Source organism: Echeneis naucrates, chromosome 2 (assembly GCF_900963305.1).
Source record: "Echeneis naucrates chromosome 2, fEcheNa1.1, whole genome shotgun sequence".
In the NCBI taxonomy this organism is placed as follows: Eukaryota; Metazoa; Chordata; class Actinopteri; order Carangiformes; family Echeneidae; genus Echeneis; species Echeneis naucrates.
This window is the reverse complement of record NC_042512.1, coordinates 8,198,389-8,220,887: the sequence shown is the minus strand read 5'-3', so window position 1 is coordinate 8,220,887 and position 22,499 is coordinate 8,198,389. Positions and strand designations below refer to the sequence as shown.

The following is a 22,499-nucleotide window of genomic DNA, read 5'->3' as shown; positions in this document are numbered from 1 at the left end:
TTCCTTTAGCTGTCAGCCTCTGATCATCAACTCTTCAGCTTCTATGACTTCAACAATTCCTTCTGAATGCAGTCTGAGGCAGTGATTGTGAAACTTTCATTCAGACAGAGATCCCACATTCAGAAGAAAACAGCCACACACAAACAAAGTCATCATGAACAGCCTACATGGAGCCTAAATGAAAAGAAGCAGGAACTAAAGTGTGAAAATAATGATGAACAAAGTGTCACACAGAGAGGCTGCAGCCTGGTGTGGACTATAACGTCAGAAAATGGATCAGTCTGTGACACGGAGCACTAAAGTTGGAAGGCTGAGTTCAGCTTCAGCTTCTTTCATGTTCTCCCTGTGAAAGAAAGAAGGTGAACATGAGCTTGATATGAGAACACAGCAGTGTGCATCATGGTGCTCATGTTCATATAGAAAGAAGGAGGAAAAGCAGCAGCTCTGGTTTGCTGTTTCACTCCCTTTCCCTCCCCGCTATGAGCTGTCACTCACCCACAGCACATACTGTAGACTGGTTCACAGTCAGACTCATGATTCATGACTCATTGGTTCAGAGTGGAACTCATGAGTCCCAGTTCAGCAGCAGCACATTCACACACTGAGCTGAGAGTCTGCTGCACGACTCCGCTAGAACATTATTGGACTGTATGATAGCAATCAATCATTTAAACTTTATTTATACAGCATTTTGCAAACAAAAGAATAATGTTGCACAAAGTGCTTTACACATTAAAACAACAAATATAAACAAGAAAATATTCCCCACCCAGGGCTCATCACCATCCACAGACACTCAGATTCAAATAGGATATTATGTTTGTCTCACAAAGGTCATTTAGTACGCTTCAGAAGAATGATCCTTTCAGAAAATAAACTACTCTGCTGCAGTGTCCTCTGTTGAGGTCTGCTCTTTCAGCACAGTTATTTGACTGAATAATTTTTGCCACATGTGGGTAAAAATAATTATTCGAGATAAGAATTATTATATAGAGAATATGTTTAAATTGAATGAAAGGAAAAACAGGACAATTTCAAAGCTTCATCTAAGTCAGTGGGGACTGGGAGGAGCTTGTGTGTGCACTGACTCAGTGACTCAAATGACCGATTGACTTTGGTGAGTGACTCATAAAAACTGGAGTCAGATGAAGGAAAAGTGTTTCCCATCACTCCCTCAAAGCCTGTGTTCGATGTTTGGTTAGAGCAGACACTTCATATCCTTCCACCGGCGCCAGATGAGAGAAAGCCGGTAAAGTCTTTGAACAAAAGCTCAGTAATGTATCTGACAGCAGTCCATGTAAACTCCCTCCCAGAGCTCTGCTGTTCTGACTGTGAGTGAAAAGATTTTATCAGATTTTATTAAAAAACAGCCAAACAGGCTGAACTAGTTTTTTGGGTGAATGGGGCAGTTCAGCTGACCAAAGAAGGGCAAACTGTTTTTAACCGTCTTTGGGTCCAACAGTATCACTGAGAATGACGGAGCTACTAACCAAGAACCAACACCAAGAAATAACCTGTTTGGGTTCATAACAGAACTTATATATAACATGTATGAATATGTTAGTATCTAATACTATAATATGATGGAATATTTTAACAATTTACAGCTTGTTAGAATGCATTTACGAATAAACTCCACCTCCTCGGCCTCCAGTGTTAATCATTTGATGATAGCCAGACAGGCTGGAACAGCAGATGACTGCTGTCATGATGAACTGAGTTCCTGATGATTCTCTTGAAGGAACTGAACGGTTCTTCTGGTCCATGTTTGCCTCATTCTGATGCTGAGAAGTTCAGATCTCATTGTGGATCCAGCCATCGCATCTTTTCTTCCCTTTTCACTCTTGAAGCAAAAATTCTCAGTTACAGAAGACAACCAAAACACAAAGGAAAAGTAATGAGTGTGCAGGCTGATGGAGTTTCAGTAACACACTGAGATTTAGACATTAAATCCAGATCTGTCTCCAATATGTAACTGACGGAGACTCCACAGCTGAGAAGTGAAGCCAACAGTGAAGTGTCTCAGTTTCTAGTTTCACATCTCCTTCAGTACAACTTTCTCAGAGACACCGAAGAACCAGACCAGATCAAGAACCCAGGATAGAGAGGTTCAGTGAATGTGGTGTTGAAGGTGTGGAGGTGGATCAGTGAGTCAGAGGAGACTCTGTAGAAGGACAGAGAGCCAGCAGGACAGTCCACATACACTGCTACTATGTGAGAGACAGAGGAGGAGGAGAGGGACGTTCTTCTGTTGTTGTGCCAAACCGAGTAACTATCATCAGAGCAGAACAGACTCCAGGAGTGATCATTCTGTCCAAACAAACAGTCATCACTGTGTCCTTTCCTTCTGATTCCTCTGTAGCTCACTGAGATATAAACCAGTCCTCTCCACTCGACCTCCCAGTAACAGCGACCAGTCAGACCATTTCTACACAGCAGCTGAGGAAAGATATCAAATCTGTCTGGATGATCAGGATATGACTGATCCTCTTCTACATGTGTCACCTTCCTGTTGTTGTCAGACAGTTTTAGGTTTCTGTGGATTGTGTTTGTGTCCAGTTCCAGTTCACAGACATCTGATGGAGAGAATAAGAAACAACAGCTGCAGTTTATCATCTGTTCATTTATCAACAACTTTACTGAAAGTGAATCATTCAAACTTACATTTCATCACCTGTGAATAATGTTTGACTACATTTAAATGAAAAGCCAACAATCCAGTTACAACATCAACAGAGTCAAGATGTCAGCAATGTTCTGCTTTTTTTCTGCTGTGGAGTCAAAGATGACGGCTGATGGAGATCCACATCAATAAACACATGAAGTGTTGATCCTAAATGAAACTCATCTTTGTACTTCAGTCAGAAATGTAAAAATCTAGTGTAACATGAGCAGCTGAGTTTTCATGAATCAAAGTGAAAACACACTCACACTTCCTCGGACCAGGTCTCAGTCTCTGTGGTCCACCATGGTCCACCCTGGAGGAAGAAACAGAGTCAGGATCAACTTGATCCACCATCAAACATGAAGCAGAGTTCCTCAGAGCTGTCCAGACCTGAGAGTGTCCAGTCCAGCAGACAGAAGCTTCACTCCTGAGTCTCCTGGATGATTGTAGCTCAGGTCCAGTTCTCTCAGATGGGAGGGGTTGGAGCTGAGAGCTGAGGCCAGAGAAGAACAGCCTTCCTCTGAGACCAGGCATCCTGACAGACTGAACACACACACAAAACATGTTATATGAAGAAGATGACAGATAAAAGAACTATTGAATAAAAATGTGGTTTCACTTTCTACATTAGCAGAACAACATGCCAGCTGCTCCACTTCAATGTACTCTTATGTCCAAAACAAAACTTTCCTTTTCTATAAACAGACACTCTGATGACTCTGCAGTAAGCTGAATATAGAATTTAACCACTTTCATTAGTGCAGTTACAATTAAACAGAAAATAACTCAGATAAAGACCAGAAGTGATCAATAATATAGAATCGGGTTTTTAGACACTGCAGCAGGAACAACAAGCGCTCATGAATGCATTAATTAAATAAGCTGCCACTTTTTAAAGAATCAGCAGAACAAAGAAACACTGAGAGAAAACAGAGAGTAACAACAGCTGAACCACAAACACACTGATTAAAGTAATGTGATGGAAAAATTCTACATACACTGTTCTACTAGTTCGATGAGAAAGTGACTGTTTAAGGTGATTGTCGCAGCAGGAGAGATTGTTATGAGAATTATGCTAACACCATACATTTTGTCTATTAACCCCCTTTTATTTATTTTATATTTATATATATATATATATATATATATATATATATATATAGGTTCGCTTCCTTTCTATACAACCATATGTGTGTGAGTCAATTCTGAATGCTATTTAACTTAAGGGCAGCTGACATGTGTTGATTCTTTTTCCAAGATCTTAGTCAACTTTTTGCCACCACAGTGAAGACACAGTTACTGTCTCAGTTACACAAACACAGTATAGTGATGCATTGATTCTGCTCTCTGTTCAACCAGGTTCATTCATCCACAGAGCATCATATCAGCAGTCCACTCAACCTCTGGTGTCTTTGAGCCCATTAAATATTTTCCTGAATGAGAACTCCATCATCACAACTGTGACAGATGCCAAAAGCAGCAGAAAGGTTGTGTCCACCTCCCTAAAAGGAAATGATCCTCAGTGAACACAGAAGTCACCACTGGAGGATTCACCAGGAGGACACCAGCATGACCCAGCATGCACCTGTTGGCTGAAAACAACGTGCGTGTGTGTGTGTTTGATTTGTTTCATTGAGTGTGTTCTCCAGGTGGTGAATCAAATCACCGAACCATTATGGAGCAAGAAGCTTTTCATAATCTCCAAAATTTAGTAATTTTATCTCATTTAATGAAAGATCATACAAATATGCAAGAAGTCTGGCCATAAACATGAACTCTGACCTGAGAGTTTCCAGCTCACAGTGTGGACTCTTCAGTCCAGCAGACAGCAGCTTCACTCCTGAATCCTGCAGGTTGTTGTTACTCAGGTCCAGATCTCTCAGACTAGAGGACTGGGAGCTGAGGACTGAGGACAGAGCTTCACAGCTTCTGTCTGAGAGGTTACAGAGGCTCAGTCTGAGGAGGAATTACAGGAGGAAGAAAAAAAAAAAAAAAAAAAAAACTTCACACATTCAGTATTTCAGGAATTTCACACGAAAGTTAATATAAAACTGGTGTATACTAACTTGAGTCCTTCCAGCTCACAGTGTGGACGCTTCAGTCCAGCAGACAGCAGCTTCACTCCTGAATCCTGCAGGTTGTTGTTACTCAGGTCCAGATCTCTCAGACTAGAGGACTGGGAGCTGAGGACTGAGGACAGAGCTTCACAGCTTCTGTCTGAGAGGTTACAGCCACTCAGTCTGAAAAAGAATTACAGGAGAAAAAGTACAAACAAAAAAACTGTTGTCAAAAACAAAATATTTAAAGGAAAAAAGCATATCTATAAATTATTAATGCAGAACAGACATAACCTAACCTGAGTCCTTCCAGTCTGCACTGTTGACTCTTCAGTCCAGCAGACAGCAGCTTCACTCCTGAATCCTGCAGGTTGTTGTTACTCAGGTCCAGATCTCTCAGACTAGAGGACTGGGAGCTGAGGACTGAGGACAGAGCTTCACAGCTTCTGTCTGAGAGGTTACAGCCACTCAGTCTGAAGAGGAATCAACAAAATAAGATTAGTGATAAGATAAGATGAGTGACAACAAACATGTTTTTGAGTCTCAACAAAATAAAAATATTCAGTTGATTTGCACATACAGAACTTTGTTGGAGGCTTTGATCACTGGCAGCAGCCTCAGAAGAGCCTCCTCTGAAGCAGAGTATTTCTTCAGGTCAAACACGTCCAGATCTTTTTCTGATGACAGTAAGATGAAGACCAGAGCTGACCATTGAGCAGGAGACAGTTTATCTGTGGAGAGACGTCCTGATCTCAGGGACTGTTGGATCTCCTCCACCAGAGAACCATCATTCAGTTCATTCAGACAGTGAAACAGGTTGATACTTTTCTCTGGAGACAGATTCTCACTGATCTTTGTCTTGATGTACTGGACTGTTTCCCGATTGGTCTTTGAGGGACGTCCTGTCTGTGTCACCAGGCCTCGTAGGAGAGTTTGGTTGGTCTGCAGTGAAAGACCCAGAAGGAACCGGAGGAACAAGTCCAGGTGTCCATGTGGACTCTGTAAGGCCTCATCCACAGCACTCTGGTAGAGACGTGTTGTTTTAGATCCAATCCTTATTAGTTTAGACCTTTGAGTTCTTGTTTGTTTTTCTGCCATCAGATTGACTCCAGAGTTGATGAAGGTCAGATGGACATGAAGAGCAGCCAGAAACTCCTGAACACTCAGATGGACGAAGCAGAAGAACTTGTCCTGGTACAGCCCTGTCTCCTCTTTGAAGATCTGTGTGAACACTCCTGAGTAAACTGATGCTGCTCTGATATCGATGCCACACTCTGTCAGGTCTGATTCATAGAAGATCAGGTTTCCTTTCTGCAGCTGCTCAAAAGCCACTTTTCCCAGAGACTCAATCATCTTCCTGGTCTCTGGACTCCAGTGTGGATCTGACTCAGCTCCTCCATCGTACTTGACCTTCTTCAGTTTGGACTGAACCACCAGGAAGTGGATGTACATCTCAGTCAGGGTCTTGGGCAGCTCTCCTCCCTCTCTGGTCTTCAACACCTCCTCCAGAACTGTAGCAGTGATCCAGCAGAAGACTGGGATGTGGCACATGATGTGGAGGCTTCGTGAGGTCTTGATGTGGGAGATGATCCTGCTGGCCTGCTCCTCATGTCTGAACCTCTTCCTGAAGTACTCCTCCTTCTGGGGGTCACTGAACCCTCTGACCTCTGTCACCATGTCAACACACTGAGGAGGGATCTGATTGGCTGCTGCAGGTCGTGTGGTTATCCAGAGGCGAGCAGAGGGAAGCAGTTTCCCCCTGATGAGGTTTGTCAGCAGCACGTCCACTGAGGTGGACTCTGTAGGATCAGTCAGGACCTCAGTGTTGTGGAAGTCCAGAGGAAGTCGACACTCATCCAGACCGTCAAAGATGAACACAACCTGGAAGTGATCAAAGCTGCACATTCCTGCTTCTTTGGTTTCAGTGAAGAAGAGATGAACAAGTTCCACCAAGCTGAACTTCTTCTCTTTCAGCACATTCAGCTCTCTGAAGGTGAAGGGGAATGTGAACTCTATGTCCTGGTTGGCTTTGTCTTCAGCCCAGTCCAGAGTGAACTTCTGTGTTAAGACGGTTTTCCCAATGCCAGCCACTCCCTTTGTCATCACTGTTCTGATTGGTTGGTCTCTTCCAGGTGGGGGTTTAAAGATGTCTTCTTGTCTGATGCTTGTTTCTGCTCTGTCCTGTTTCCTGGATGCTGTTTCAATCTGTCTGACCTCATGTTCCTCATTGACCTCTCCAGTCCCTCCCTCTGTGATGTAGAGCTCTGTGTAGATCTGATTCAGAAGGGTTGGGTTTCCTGCTTTAGAGATCCCCTCAAACACACACTGGAACTTCTTCTTCAGGCCAGATTTGAGTTTACGCCAACAAATTGGTGCAATAAACTCTGAATGGGTGAAATGCATTTAAGATTAAAGATAAATTACAAGGTTGATGTTTACTTCTAAAAAATAAGAATATGATCATATTTCTCTCAATCTCCTGAGACTTCAGCAAATGTCTAATTGATCCATCATGTTAAATCCTCTTACTGCTCTGCAGACAGTCAGCCAGCTCCTCCTGCTTCATCCTCCTCAGGAAGTTCACTGTGATCTTCAGAAATGCCTCTCTGCTCCTCCTCTGCTCTTCCTCCACCTCATCATCCTCATTCTTGATGAATTGTGGGTAATCTGGACTCAGACTCCTTTTGATTTTCTTCAGCTCGTTCTTCACATAACAGACGATGTTCTCCTCCAGCAGCTGGAACACAATAACATCCTGTGTAACTGGTTCACTAGTTCACTGATGAATTATTCCATCTTTAAACCCTGTAGAGACAGAGTCCATGGAGGTCCAGGACTGAATCTGAACTTTGGTCTTTGTTTTTAAGTCACAGCTCAAATTATCTGGAAAACAACTAAATAAACTTTTCTTTCAGATTCACTGTAGATGAACAAGAAGGAGCAGAAATGTTTTCCAAAAGTCTCCAACAGACCATATTCATACAGAACATATCTGTTGAGGCTGATGGATTATTGCTCTGTGGTGAACTACAACTCCCAGTCCTCTCCCACTCTCTCCCACCCCAAACCTGTTCAATCCCAATTCAACTCCTGTCTGTCACAGAGTAAAGCTCTACTGGTCTAAAGAGTGCAGCTTCAAACTCAAGTCTTTGTTGGTGTCTGTTGTAGTCACTGGATGAACATTTACACACCATAAATATGGAGTCCAGGTCTGTGTGATGATGTTTGTCAGACTGAACTCTGAGGAGAAAAGACACAAACACACAGTTTGTTCCAGGAGTTTTCTATGAACAGCAGAGAAACTGATAGACAAGCTTTGATACCTTTAATGAGTCAAACAACAACAAATGATCAGCTTTTACCTTTTTTCTTTGATAAAATCATCCATAGACTGATCACTCTTCATGGACACACAGCTGGATACAGCAGACTGTTGTCCTTCCTTAAACATAATAGGACGATCCATAGACTGATCACTCTTCATGGACACACAGCTCAGTTCAGGAGAATCTGGTCTTGACGTCTGGTTGCTGATAGAAACAGTGCTGACATTAGAAGACTTAACCACCAAGAAAATGTCCAGCAAATTATCAGTTTAAAATAAATCAGCTGAGATAATTTTATTGTGAAATATATTTGTTCATTCTAATGACATTTACATGGCGAATATTAATTAATGAATGAATCTCCACGGCCTGGTTGAGCTCCCAATGGAGACAAGGGCAAAAAAAAAACCAAAAACTGGAGCAGTAAAAGTTCAGGACTAAAAAAAATCTAAATTACAGTGAGCGTGAATAATGATGGCACAGTGATCTGAGTGCTGAGCTCTGACAGATGGACAGTTAGAGATCCTCATCTCACCTCTGAGCTTTGGTCTGACTCTCATGTTCCCCACACAGAGTGGTTTTAGAGGGAGGGGCTCCCTCCTCTCTGTCCTCACACTGATTCATAGCTGAGCCTCCACCTTCACACAAAAACAACAAAACAAAACATTACAACAGGATTTACATCACAGGACACAATCAGCATTACTGTCACTAATATATCACGAACTTCAGCCTTTAACTTCAAACAAACTGACTTTTCTCTGTGTTGATTTCAGTCAGATTGTGTTATAAACAGAGAACATTCCTGATTCATGTTAATTCCAATCTGCAATGTTATACATTGGCATTAACACTTTATTTCAAACAAACTCAGATCACCATTTACTTTTTGATTTAATTTTAATAAAGTAAATTTGAGGGCCAAATGATTCCTTCAGAAGCCAAGAGGGGGAAAAAAAAAGTTACAACTAAACCAGTCTGACCTGTCATAAAAACCCCAGACCAGAGGAGGTGGTTCTCTCATCTGATGTTCAGGATGCACCTTAAACATTTGTTTCTACTGTGCCTCCGCAACATCACATAGCAATCAGTCTGATCTGTCAGTAATTAGGAAGTTTCAGAGAAATGCATCTCAGATCTGATGGTGCTTCTTCTTTCTGTCCACTAGATGGTGGTATCTGACTGTGAGATGTAGTGATGGTGCTTTGATTTAATTCATGTCACGTTTCAAGGTGTGCTGCCTTAAACCTTAGATGGCTTCATCTGGGAATACTCAGTGTGCATAATTAACAGTAAGAGCTGAATTCTTTCAGTCAAGTTCATCCAAAGTTTGTTCTGTCATGGCTCAACTGTAACACTGCACACCAGTTCAAGGAAATCAACTTCATCATTAAAGTTGTTAAAAACAAAATAGGTTTTCACTTAGATGTATTATTTGTGATCATTTAGGCAACTTTAAAAATAAATAAATAAATAAATATGAATTTAAATTTGAAATTTCTTGACTTTACTCAGTGAATCTTCCTTTATATTAGAACAAGAATTAAGTGAAGAAACTGTTCTCTACTAAATTACAGATAAAATATTAACAGATAATTGGTAATCAGGGGTTGTCTTCACATTTCTGCCTATCCCTGAGAACACACAAAAGAAATTATGCTACATTTTTTTTTAATCATCACAATCAAAGTCATTTGTGACAGGTATTATATTTTACATGTCTGACATGTTACAAAAATGTTTAAATTAAAAATTTGGAGTTTTGATTTGGTCTTAAAAAAAAAAAAAAAAAAAAAAAGACTGTTTCCATGTCCTTCCATTGTTGTGAAGCTGTGGTGGTCATTTTTGCATTAATATTGGTTCAATTCTCAGGAGATAACAATTCCCAGTTCTGTTTCCCGTTTAATGTTTGCTATTGTTGACACCTGAAAGTCTGGAAGTCAGACAGTAAATAATCCCGAGAGGTAGCTGCTACTAATTAAGTGTAGTTATTGTCCCGTAGACTTCATTACAAATCAGACTTACAAGTGGAGTCATTGTCTTAGTTACAGTCTGATCTCAGTAATCATGGTCATTAGATATTTACAGAGCTGTCTGATCTGATTCTTTCCAACTAACCCATCACAGGACATTAGTTCTCTCCTGGCTCATTAACAGAAGAAATAATTACCAAAGCAAACCAACTTTATCTGTGACATCAGCACTACCATTTTGCTATTGATTTGTAGTCAAATGTTACATTTAATCACAAAAGTTGTATTTGTTCTCGAATTCAGCACAACTGTTTTATTTACAGAAAAAAAAACAAAAAAAAAAAAACTTACACCTATTTTACTATGACTTTCACTATACTGTGTTTGAGAAATCATACAGTTTCAGTGCAGACAAGTCTGTCTGTGTCAGTGATAATTATTGATGTTGATCTTAAAAAAATAAATAAATAAAAATAAAAAAAATAAGTCAAAAGACAACGCCTCAGTCATTATCTGAGCTGTCAGACCAGTTCTGTCATTAAACTGTCAGTTGGCACAACTGTGGTGTCAAAGTATGACGACAAATGCAGGCAGACACACAGTGAAGATCAGTGCTCTGTTGATTTGTTTAATGGCCATTAATACAACTTTTCTTCAAATCATCCTTTCACTCCAAGAGAAACTATTATTTGTACACATCTGAAAGCAGCCAATCAGCATCCAGAAAAGTTCTCCGTCCAGTCAAACAGTGAAACAACACAATGTGATCACAGTGATCCTGTTCACACATTTACAGATTCTCACCTGCTGAACTCACTTCAGGGAGACTTTCTGACACTTTCCAGCTTCATGTGAAGAGAAGAAGCTGCTTGTTCTCCCTCATCAGTCCTGGTGTCTGTTTGAGCTGAGGAAAAGTCACATCCTCATAACTTCAGAGTCCAAAGTATGAAACATTAAAACCGCTCCAACCTGTTTTTGGTTTGTTGTTGTACTGCTGCTGTTAGTCAGCGAGGTGTTACGGGTCACTAAAATAGGACCCCGATGGAGAACCAGATCCGGTAAAACCGAGTCTTTATCTACAGTTACAGTCCAACAGAAATAGTCCGATAGGGTTACAAAAGTCCAACAAAAAGAGAAAACACAGACTGAGCTCAACTTTCTGAAAAACTAACAAAGGAGAGAGATAACAAAAGGCGAGACTGAACAAACAGGGAACCAAGAGAGAGGCTGACTGAGAGACACCGGAGAACCTGAACGGAGGCAGAGAAAAGACACGACGATAACAATAAGAAATAAAACACGAATAAAAACAGTGAACGAGAGCAGCAGGAACAATAAGAAGAAGCAGGACACTCCGGCACTGAAGAGAAGTCCGAGGAGGGAATCTATGTGGGCTGATTGGCGGGAAATGCAGGACAGGTGTGCCTCATTAGGAGAGAGGACACGCCCACTGGGACAGAACACAGGGGGGAGGGGCCGGGGGACACGTGACTTTAGCAACAAGGAAGCAGCTGACATACACAACCTTTATCATTCAGCCTGTTTCAGTCCACAGCTGTACTCTGCTGTTTTTGTTGGTTTACCTCTTCCACAAAACTTCAGGCTGCTCCAAAGGGAGACATGAAGACTGTGCAGAGACTGCTGTGTCCTTTTAATAGGACTTCTGTCGAGGAAGTTAGATGAGGATCTAGTCACTTTAAAAATGTATAAAACAGTGAAATGAATATATTGAAGTAATTGAGCTTTATCAGTCAGACTGTATCATAATGATTCTGAACCTTCCACTTGCTTGTTAAGGTCTAGTAATTGCAGAGGAAATACTGACAGATAAGGTTGGTAATAATAGTCAGGGGTCATCTTCACATTACTGCCTGTCCCTGAGGACACACAGAAAGGAAATTGTGTCAACTTGTGTTTTAAATCATCACAATTAGAAAGTTGTTATTGACAGGTCTTATTGTTTCTTTGACACGTTGCCAAAATCTTTAAATTATTTGTTTTCGACTTAAGTTGTCAATTAAATGTAGTGGAGTAGAAGAGTTCAATATTTTCTTCTGAAAAGTGGTGGTGTTCAAGAATATAATACGAATAGTACTATCAGTTAGCTAACATTAGTTAGCTGTAGTGTATTTAGCTTCAGTGTAAATTATCCTGATTAATGTTCACTAGTGTTGACACCTGTCAGAACCATAAAGTCTGAAAGTATGATAGGAAAATAGCCAGATAGGTAGCTGTTGCTAATTACATGTATTGCTATTTTCCCGTAGACTTCAAGACAATCAGGCTTGTTTTACAACCAAAGTAATATCCCCCTACGATACAAAATTTCAATCCTGACTGTAACGGGTGTTAGGTTGAACCCAAGTACAGCACAGACTGAGATCAAAGAGGAACAGTTCAACAGTTTATTCTGAAGCCCATCTGCTGAGGGAATCCAGGCAAACAGGGGAGAGGTGAGGGGCCAGCAGTCAGAGGAGTCAGAGACAGATGGTGGTCAGATAGACAGATAGATGTACTTTTTTGATCCCAGAGTAGGAAATTGTCATGTCACAGCAGCAAGACTCACTGTACAGTATGTAACATGATAATAATAATAATAATAATAATAATAAAATATATATGCAATATAATACAAACTATAAACATACAATAACTACACAAACTATAAGAATGCAATGACACATAAGGTGTCATTTTGTTTTTATACATCACAGATGTGATTTTTCTCTGTCAGACAGATTGTACAGATTGTATTGTACAGTGTGATTGAATGTGGCAGGAATGATTTTGTGTATCTGTCCCTTCAACAGCGGAGCTCTAACAGTCTGTTGCTGATGTGTTGGTTATATATCAGGTTATGTGGTCAGAGACAGACAGGATCAAATCCAAACAAACAGTCTGGCAATGAATGTGAGACAGGTTGGCATGACGATAAAGATAATCTGTCAGAAAATGAGTGGAATAAGATGGTAGAACTGATTAGGTGGGTGCAGCAGGCAGGTAGAGCTGGGCAGGTGAGAAAAGAAGAAAACCAGTGCAGTGTGACGTCTTTGTGTTGATTCTATCATAGCGTACATTTATGACCTTTCCCATAGCAGAACTAACACAGACTAACAGCTTTCAGTTCATGACATGCACAACTGCTTCTCATTTCCACTGAGAATTCTTGAGGAAATTCAAGAATAATTTTATAATAATAATTAAAACACACCCAACACAAAAAATATAATTCATTTCCGAGTAATGTGATTCCCGGCCTTGCCACCAGTTCACACCCTGGTGCTGCTGCCCAACAGAGAAACACAATTATCACTAACCAAAGAAAAAAGGTTCAGGTGCAGGTAACACACTCACAAAAGACACACACCAACTAACCCAAATAATACACCCCAAAAAATAAACAATCAAAACTAAGCTCTTCCAAATAAAGTCAAACAATCACCCACCCTAATCCTCACAGAAATTACAAAAGAACACACTAACAGTTATCCAGTCAAATCAATGAACAAAACAAAATCTAATTTACATTACCCAGGGGGGGTTGGAGGACGTGCCTGTGTGGAGCCTATGTCAACCAACTCCCAGACAACAAATATGAAAAGAACGTTTTAATACCATTAACTAAATCAAACTAAAACAACTAACAGCAGGTGGTATAAATAAACCCACTGAAACATGGCTTGGTTCTGGAACGTCCTCTGCAACCAGACCAGTTCAGCCAGAGAGACCAGAGGGTCAGGGTCAGTCTGTGAGCTGTTAGTCAGTTTCTGTTGACTCAGCTTTATTTTGAAAGTCTTGTCTCCCCTCAGTGTTGTTTGGTTACTTCCCTTCTTTGTTGTTTCCCACCTCAGCTGGTTTATTTCCTTCCCTGCCCTAATGTGTGTTACTTGTGTCTTGTTAAATTCAGTTTGTATTTCAGACTTCCCTGAGAGCCATGCCTTGTTTTTTTTTTTTTTAACTCGCTCCAGTTTTTTCTTGTTTTGAGTACAAGTATGTGCATGAATGTATGTTTATGTCTGTTCCAAGTCTTGGTTTTGTTTATTAAACATGTATATTTCCACCACCTTCAACCCGCTTCCACTTGCTCCTGCACTTGGCTCCTCACCTCCAGCACTCACACGGCCATGACAGGAGACGACAAACAAAACAGCAGCCTGTTGGTGGTGGAGGCTGATGGCTGTGAAACACAGAAGGCACAGCCACTGTGCAGAGGACCGTTTCAAACAGAGTGGAGGAGAGGAGGAGAGGGCGCACTGCCAACTCACAACAACAGGCCAAACGGGCCCTGAGCAGGAAACCGTAAACCCGGTCTGCATTCAAGAGGTCCCAGGAGGGAGCCACACTGACACTGACAGCAGAACACACAGACACACCGGACTGTGAAGGTGAGGAAGAGGAACCGGAGGATCCACGTAAACACACAGAGGGGCGGCACCTGATAGCTGATGGGATTGATGAGTGAGGAGGAGGGGGGAGAGAATCTCCATCTGCCACACAAGAACCTGTTTTATTTTCATTTATTCTCTTGCTGTTTCCCACACAGATGCAAACATAAGCTCCACCTTTGTTACGCCACTGTCACACTTTTTACATCGAATTTCTAACAGTTTCCTTGTGTGAGTTTGAACACTGTGGCCGTTTTGGGAAGAGGGAGAGGATGAAGCTCAGAGCTGTACCTGCTGCTGCTGCTGCTGCTGCTGATAGAGAACTGCAGAATGATGTGTACTTTCACGAGTTTGATTCCCGGCCAATGCAATGTTACTTTTTCCTCCAACTTTTTAAAAAACGGAGCTGCTCTACATGAAAAGCAGCACTGACAGGTCTCCTCCATCTCACTCTTACTTAAGCTGACTTCCAGGCCTAGATGTTGCAGTCTCATTATATGAAAGCTGTGAGTTTGACCCTCACATGGGGCTCACCTGTGCTCATCTGTTCCCCTCACACAGGAAAAGTACCCGGAAGGGACCAGCTTTATTTAAGAGCACAAACAACTAACCCTAACCCAACTAAATAAAATGTACATCAACCTAAGAAAACTAAAAAAGAATAACTTGCATAAACTCACATACCTGCATTGTGGAGAAGAAACATTCACAGGTGTTGACAGGTTTTTCTCCTACATGCCCTCTGTGCTCTGTAACACCATGAACACAGTCACTACATGGCTCCTGTTAGCATCCAGTCTCAATAGCACACTCTGGCGTTATAAGCTAAGTAGCAGCCGAGCAACTCATGCTTCTCCACTTCTCCTCTAATTGGCGAGATTATGCATGAAAATAACAAAATATATAGTTTTACAACTTAACTCTGTGATTACACCATATTTGTAAGTATTTTTAACTAACTTAGTTCAATTTGCACAACAAAAACGATAAAAAAAAATACAACGAGCATCAGAAATGCGTAATTTTCTGGAAGGAGAGTCGCGAGCAAGAGGAAGTTATATGCAGCGCAAGAAGGTAAATGGAGATTACAAAATAAAATATGCATTCTACTTCCGGTGCTTCGCAGACCTCCCTCCCGGCATTTGTGTATGTTTTAAACCTGAACATCAACATCTGTAACTGTACAATTCCTTCCTACAATATTAACACTCACAAGAATAAAAGAAAGCATGACAAAAAAATACTGTCCTTCAAAATAAGAGTGTGCGCTTCACTGCCATGTTGTTTGTCTCTGAAACCACGTCTGTGTCGGTCAACACGTGTGCTCCTCACAGTTGTGTGTCACTTCCTCAAAGGTTTGAAGTGATGTGTGAGTCTGAAGCGCTGCTTGTTAAGAGATACAATTAGATGTACTCAGTTGTTGTGTGTGAATGTATGGTTGTTGTACAATTGTGGTGTTGCGTGTTCACCACGATGTGGCGCTGTGCACGGATGCCATTGGTTTTTGTTTTGGGACACATCCCGATTTGTTTATTCAGTCTGTCTGTGCGTGCACATGTTCGGTTATGAAGGTTATACCAGGTTAAGTCTGAAATAAATATGCCAGGAGGGCTAAAGATATATCGTCCTAGTTTTCTTCCTGAAGTTCAACGCAAGCAAGGCTGCGAAGCTCAACACTGCTGCCTTTTGTGACGTCACTGACATAAAAGCTAAAAGTCCGGAATCAGGAAGTGTGTCCCTCGCCGGGTGCGGTGGCGCGCGCCTGTAATCCAAGTTACCGGGAGGCTGAGGCTGGAGGAGCGTTTGAGCTCAGGAGCTCTGGGCTGCAGCGGACTATGTCGATCGGGTGTCCGCACTAAGTTCGGTATCGATATGGTGCTCCGGGGGGAGCCCGGGATCACCAGGTCGTCTAAGGAGGGGTGCACCGGCCCAGGTCGGACACGGAGCAGGTCAAAGCCCCCGTGAATAGACGCTGTAGTTCAGCCTGAGTAAGACAGCGGGACCCAGTCTTTATGCTGCCACTATACACACAACACGACCTCATCCTTTATTTTCACTGAAATCCTCCACAAACTGAAGGACTCTCCACCTGGAGCAGAGGACCAGACATCAACAAAAGAACAGTCTGTGATCTGACTTCATTCATTTTAACATTAGAAAAAAGCTGCAGCTGCCACCAGATCAGGAATTTAAAATGAACAGATTAAAATAGAATTCATATGTGTTTTATATTTTACTAACTGTAGCAGTGAGCAATAAAGGCATAAACAACAAAAAAAGTCATATTATGTTGTTGGATGACAATTGTGGTGTGCAAAACCATGGACACTATCAACATTTCCTCCTTCCAGGTCTTGTTGGTGTACAGGTATGATTCTCACTCAGGGTGCAAGAGTTCCCAGTTTCAAATCCCGAACGAGCCCCTCGTATGACATTTTGAATGAATTTGCTTTAACTCTTTATGAATGTCTTCTTCTATGACAGATACAGTTTTCCAGCCCATTAATGTTGTTCACCCCTCTCCCCTCGTTTATCGTTGTTCTTTATTGCTCAATCATTTCTGACAAGGATTCATTTTCAAGTCCCACCTGCCCCCCAAAAAATGCCAATGAAATACACCAACCTTACAATTTTCAAATGTAATGAAGTAACATCAAGTAACATGATGTTCTATCTGTCACCAACTTAAGTGGTCCATGTCATAAAGTTTTTTATCTGTTCTGATGACGATTGGAAATGTCTGTTTATTGTTTATCACTTGTTAGGATCCCTGTTAGCTGTCACTGAGGCAGCAGCTACTCTTCCTGGGGTCCAAATGAAAATGCACATCTGCAGTCAAACAGGTTCAGGTAGATGCAGAGTCCTACATTAAAACAAACCACTTTACCATCAACCTCAGCTGCAGTATACACATTACACTTCCATCACCAGATCCTCTGTATATACATGTACATCAGAGTGGTTCTGTGGCTTAGCTGGTCAAAGTGTCTGTCTACTATACAAGAGCTCCTGGGTTCAAGTCCCAGCAGTACTTTGCTTTAGAATGTGACACATTGTTGATATAACAAGCTGGCAGCTGAACCTTTTCTTGCCTGGACAAGCACTGAGCGAGGTGCCGTATTCCACCCTGAACAGTAAATGTTTCAGCTGTGTGCTGTACCTATGATACTTACATTGAGGTAACTCATCTGTACATGTGAGCCATGAAAGCCAGCACGTACTTTGGCCTGTGAGCTGTGAAGCATCGGACACAAAAACACACAAAGACAACACACGATGCCCTGAGAGACGATACCTGAGCAGGAGAACTAGTCACTGCATGTACAGCTGCTTCTTATCTGGAGTTTTTTTCTGTCATCTATAATAAAGTAGAAAAGAGACACAGCTCCACAGTAACAGAGGTGTGCTGCTGTAACGCTGAGTGCTGGATTCATGTTCAGTTTATGGTTTTAGGCTGTAACAGGAACTGGTCATCATGTCTCTGTGGCGCAATCGGTCAGCGCGTTCGGCTGTTAACCGAAAGGATGGTGGTTCGAGCCCACCCAGGGACGATCTTTGTTTAATTCACTGGTATTATAGTTCACACATGGAAGACTGGAGGATTTTTAAGTTGATGCTCAGTTATCTCCATCTAGTGGACAGATGGTAGAAGTTGATTCCTGAAAAGAGGAAGTGACTTTTCCTCAGATCAAACTGTTGAAGGAGAACAAGCAGTTTCTTCTCTTCGCATGTTTCCTCACTGACTCAAATAGATGGAGAATGTCATTTATCACTTTCTCAGTAATGTGTACAGTTGTCACTGTGCTGCTCCTGACTCAGTGATGCTGTTGGATGCTTATAGGGCCGCCGTTCTTAAAGTGTGGGCTCTATAATAAGCTATAATTATCCTAAATGTTGCTCCTTTTGTGTCTCACAGAGATCCTGCCTGTTTGGGAGAGCGTTACATTAAAGATTTAAAGGTCCCTGTTTCAATCCTGGGTTTCAGCAGCTGTTGTGCGTCCTTTTGTTTGCTCCCCCAAATGAGCTATTTCAGCACAGCACACAGTAGAAATGACTTCTCATTATTGCTTCCATGACCTGGAAGTGGAACTAAAGGTGTGTCCCTATCACCGGCCTTGATAATGATAACTGAGCACCAGTGAGTGCTGTCATCCGCTTAGATGAGTCCTAACAACAGCACTCAGCTGTGTCTCTCCCCAAATGGGAAACTTGGTCCATAAAAGGAAGTAAACATTGTTGGCAGGATTCAAACCTGCGCGGGGAAACCCCAATGGATTTCTAGTCCATCGCATTAACCACTCGGCCACAACAACCACAGGTAGGAAAGCTCCCGTGACTCAACATTTTCCAGCCTGGATAGTTTCCTCCTCAAAGGACAGGGCACCTTCTTGTTGTGATCGATGCCCACATTCTCCACAAGACTTCAGCTCTTTGGAGATACAGCAACAAGTGAACTAAACACAGCAGGTCTCTGGGTGGGCTTTGGAGCCTTTTGGTAAACAGAAGCAGGACTGTTGTTGTGTACGGAGCTTTGACTGTTACCAAACTGTTACCAAAACAGGTGAAGGTTCATTCTGATGGAATGAACTGTTTCTACACAAGCTGCATGAATGTGACACAGAGCTCATGTTTAAAGTATTTTTCTTCAGTACTCTTATTGTGTATGGAGCTCTGACTGTTGACATAAGTGCAGGTGACCTAAATTCAGCAGCATCATCAATGTCCTCATCTCATCCAAAAGGCTTCATCAGACAGATCAGTGTTGCAGGAGCTCAGAAGCTATCTGGTTAGCGAATGCTGCCAGACCATGCAGGTCAGTGGTAGAACATGCACTTCCCATGTATAAGTGTCTATCTACAACATCTTACATTATGAATGAGGCACTGCTGGGATTTGAACCCAGGATCTCCTGTTTACAAGACAGGCACTTTGACCAGCTAAGCCACAGCACCACTCTGAAGGAGATGTATATACAGAGGATCTGGTAATGGAAGTATACTGCAGTTGAGGTCTTTCTGCATTCTCCCCTTGATGCGTGGGTTTGAATCCCACTTCTGACAGAAGCTGCTTTTCTTTCAGCTCTACTGCTGTAATGTGTAGTTTGTATTTTCCATGTGCAAACATTAGGAAACATCTAACATTAGGAGCAAGGCAACAACAAGACTGGAACTATTTGGACAGCACCATCAGCCTGAGAACGACAGCACTCATTGGATCGGTTCACAGCTGAGTGTGAAGCAGCAGTGGAGCAGTGGAAGAGTGCTGGGCCCAAAACCCACCTCTGCTGAGGCAGTGATGCAAATAACAAACTACATTCTACATTGATCAACTTGCTGATCACTGCCACTACATGTTGATGTTACGACAGTTGCACTGCCCCTTTCCTCCACTTTGGTTTCACCAGAGCCATTAAATATGTTATAACCTGTAATACATAACTTCCCAACCACGAAGGGACTCGAACCCTCAGTCTTCTGATCCGAAGTCAGACGCCTTGTCCATTAGGCCACGTGGTCACTGGGCCACAGTCTCATTGTCAGAATCAGTCAGTTCTTTCTCTTGGCATGATAACACTGTGAGAGATGTGCATTTGAAGCCTTCACTGTGGGACTTTGGAGAAGTGGATGGTGAACAGAACATCCTGCATTAGTGGGCTCAGCCAGCTGAAATAGCTCAGCTGGGAGAGCGTTAGACTGAAGATCTAAAGGTCCCTGGTTCAATCCCGGGTTTCGGCATTGGAGGTTGTACCTGAGTGAGGTTCAAGCTCAGGTTTCTTTGACCTACATTTCCAATATTTTCCCTCCTCTTTCAACCACACCATGAAATATTGTGAGGTTGGATGGGTCACGCTGACTGCTTGTGTGTCCAAAAGGCTGTCAAACGCATCTTTCTTCCATTTTCTCCTCCAAACATTTGGACACAGTTTTGAGATTTCCCATGCCCGGTAGAGCATGAGACTCTTAATCTCAGGGTCGTGGGTTCGAGCCCCACGTTGGGCGATAAGCAGTTTTTTTTAGACCCAGGCCTCGTCTTTCAACCACAACCACATGAAATATTGTGAGGTTGAATGCTGCACGCTGACTGCTTGTGTGTCCAAATGGCTTCAAAGACATCTTTCTGCCATTCACTCCTCCAAACCTTTGGACACAGCTTTGAGCTGTCTCACAGGTGTAACCTACAGCTGTGAAAACCCCAAAGTAGTTTGTTTCTACAACATCTGACCTGAGCAACAAGGAAGTGCTGGGATTTATTGAATTTATTGTATTATTTGAATTTGACTCCTGGGAGAGACTCGGAGTAGAACAGCTGCTCCTTTCTGATGCTCCACTGACTGAGCTACAGATGATTCAGTCACAGCTGAGTTATCTTTAGTCCAACAACTGCTGTCCATTCCTACCACAGGGAGCCACAGGCTTTAGTGCAGGAAGGAGTTCACCTTGAGTCTGGCGCCTTAGACCACTCGGCCATCCTGACAGGCAGACTGTTCATTGAATTTGAATTACTTCCATGTGACAAGTGGAAATATGCTACGCTCTACTCTGCATTGCCATCATATTGGAGGTGGGTTTGGCTGTGCAGTCAGCATTGGTGGTTCAGTGGTAGAATTCTCGCCTCCCATGCGAGAGGCCCGGGTTCAATTCCCGGCCAATGCAATGGTCACTGCTCTCCATGAAAAGCAGCAGTCAGCTCTGCCTGGATACAACAGTGGTCAGGACTGTATGTTTATACTGAAACACTGACAGCTCTCCTCCATCTCCCTCTTTTACTTACTCTGGGTTCCAGGCCTCGTTGGTGCAGTAGGCAGTGTGTCAGTCTCATGAAGTTCCACTTCCAGGCCATGGAAGCAACAATGAGAAGTCATTTCCACTGTGTGCTGTACAAGACGGAGAAACAAGTTAAAGGTTTCTGCATTGCTGTTCAGTCAGTTCAACAGCAGGCTGCCATCCACAGTTCATCACTTTTATTTTCATTCCTTCTTCAAATCTTTATTTTTATCATTTAACATGTTTTGCTGTGTTTGAACTCCTTAACGCTTTGAGCTACAGAAAGAACAGGAGCTGTCGCACCACACAATCATTTCAAAATAAAAGCAGATTTAGATTATTTTATTTGTATCTTCAGCTCAGATGTAGGCAAAACACAACACTGTCGTCGAGAAGGATCTTTTCCACTTTGGTGACTCAAAGTGACGGTGGCCACTGGAGAATCCAGCGTCTTGGACCGCTCGGCTACACAACCACATACATCTGCTAGCTTCACTGCACTAATGCCACATGTCTCACATTTTGTGTCTCCTCAAAGCTGCGTCCAAACGTTAGGAGGAAAGAGTACCAGAAAGATGTCCTTGAAGCATCCTGGACACACAACCAGTCAGCGTGCAGCATCCAACCTCACAAACTCTCAAACTATATTTCATGGTTCTGGTGAAACCAAAGTCGAGGAAAAGGACAGCACAACTGTGCGAACATCAGCATGTCGTGTTCATGGAACAGACCCTGGCTTCAGGTTTGTAGACAGATTAAATCTGTTCTCCAAAGAACGGAAAAATGATGAGACAGGCAACAGGCAATGTGTTGCACTGATGGTGAGAGTTGAATAGCAGCCTCGTCAAACCAACTGACTACAGAGGTGATGCCCCCTTGTTGCGAAAATCAGGGATTGACTTCAAATATCCAAAATTAACTGAAAAAAGGCTCTGCTGTCACAATAAACACACCAAAACTGAAATTAAACTGTATAGTGTGAGCACATATTCATGGGTGTCACAATATACTTGATGTCCTCACGTATGAATGAATGTTTCAATGATGCAGATTTTTTTTTTTTTGACATTCTGTTGGTTCCTGTTTTCTGCTCAAGTGATATTTTTATGAGCTCTCTTCGGTACCAAAGCATCCCCGTGACCTTACTGTGACCTGTGGATCTCATTTCTGCCAGCCAGAGTCTGTTATGAATGATAAAATCTGAAAACATTCATGGAATACATAGAAAACAGCATCACAGAGTGACAAACATTGTTAGAACTTTATAGCAAAGTATGTCACAATAAGTAGAAAATATGTTGATAGACCGACAGCATAGGTCTCACTTTG

General features: G+C 42.2%; 1 protein-coding gene, 1 long non-coding RNA gene and 6 other non-coding genes across 8 annotated transcripts; 3 read left to right on the top strand and 5 right to left on the bottom strand.

Annotated features, from left to right (window-relative positions):
* Window positions 1-653: 653 nt before the first annotated feature.
* LOC115055115 (NLR family CARD domain-containing protein 3-like) lies at window positions 654-7,450 on the bottom strand (the record flags this gene model as incomplete). The annotated part of the gene is made up of 6 exons (XM_029520591.1): window positions 654-2,576; window positions 2,932-2,978; window positions 4,448-4,621; window positions 4,732-4,905; window positions 5,303-7,106; window positions 7,252-7,450. Coding segments are annotated over 6 exons (2,928 nt in total), but the record flags the coding sequence as incomplete, so codon positions are not given.
* A 460-nt stretch (window positions 7,451-7,910) lies between these two features.
* LOC115056693 (uncharacterized) lies at window positions 7,911-8,640 on the bottom strand. Its single transcript, XR_003841808.1, has 3 exons — window positions 8,584-8,640; window positions 8,085-8,252; window positions 7,911-7,962 (listed from the first exon to the last, which is right to left on the bottom strand). It is a non-coding gene; the product is annotated as an uncharacterized LOC115056693 (long non-coding RNA).
* A 9,243-nt stretch (window positions 8,641-17,883) lies between these two features.
* trnan-guu (transfer RNA asparagine (anticodon GUU)) lies at window positions 17,884-17,957 on the top strand. Its single transcript has one exon. It is a non-coding gene; the product is annotated as a tRNA-Asn (tRNA).
* A 680-nt stretch (window positions 17,958-18,637) lies between these two features.
* On the bottom strand, window positions 18,638-18,719 carry trnas-aga (transfer RNA serine (anticodon AGA)). The gene has a single exon. It is a non-coding gene; the product is annotated as a tRNA-Ser (tRNA).
* A 565-nt stretch (window positions 18,720-19,284) lies between these two features.
* trnat-ugu (transfer RNA threonine (anticodon UGU)) lies at window positions 19,285-19,358 on the bottom strand. Its single transcript has one exon. It is a non-coding gene; the product is annotated as a tRNA-Thr (tRNA).
* A 491-nt stretch (window positions 19,359-19,849) lies between these two features.
* On the bottom strand, window positions 19,850-19,922 carry trnar-ucg (transfer RNA arginine (anticodon UCG)). The gene has a single exon. It is a non-coding gene; the product is annotated as a tRNA-Arg (tRNA).
* Window positions 19,923-20,068: 146 nt separating this feature from the next.
* On the top strand, window positions 20,069-20,141 carry trnaf-gaa (transfer RNA phenylalanine (anticodon GAA)). Its single transcript has one exon. It is a non-coding gene; the product is annotated as a tRNA-Phe (tRNA).
* Window positions 20,142-20,988: 847 nt separating this feature from the next.
* Window positions 20,989-21,059, top strand: trnag-ccc (transfer RNA glycine (anticodon CCC)). The gene has a single exon. It is a non-coding gene; the product is annotated as a tRNA-Gly (tRNA).
* Window positions 21,060-22,499: the final 1,440 nt, after the last annotated feature.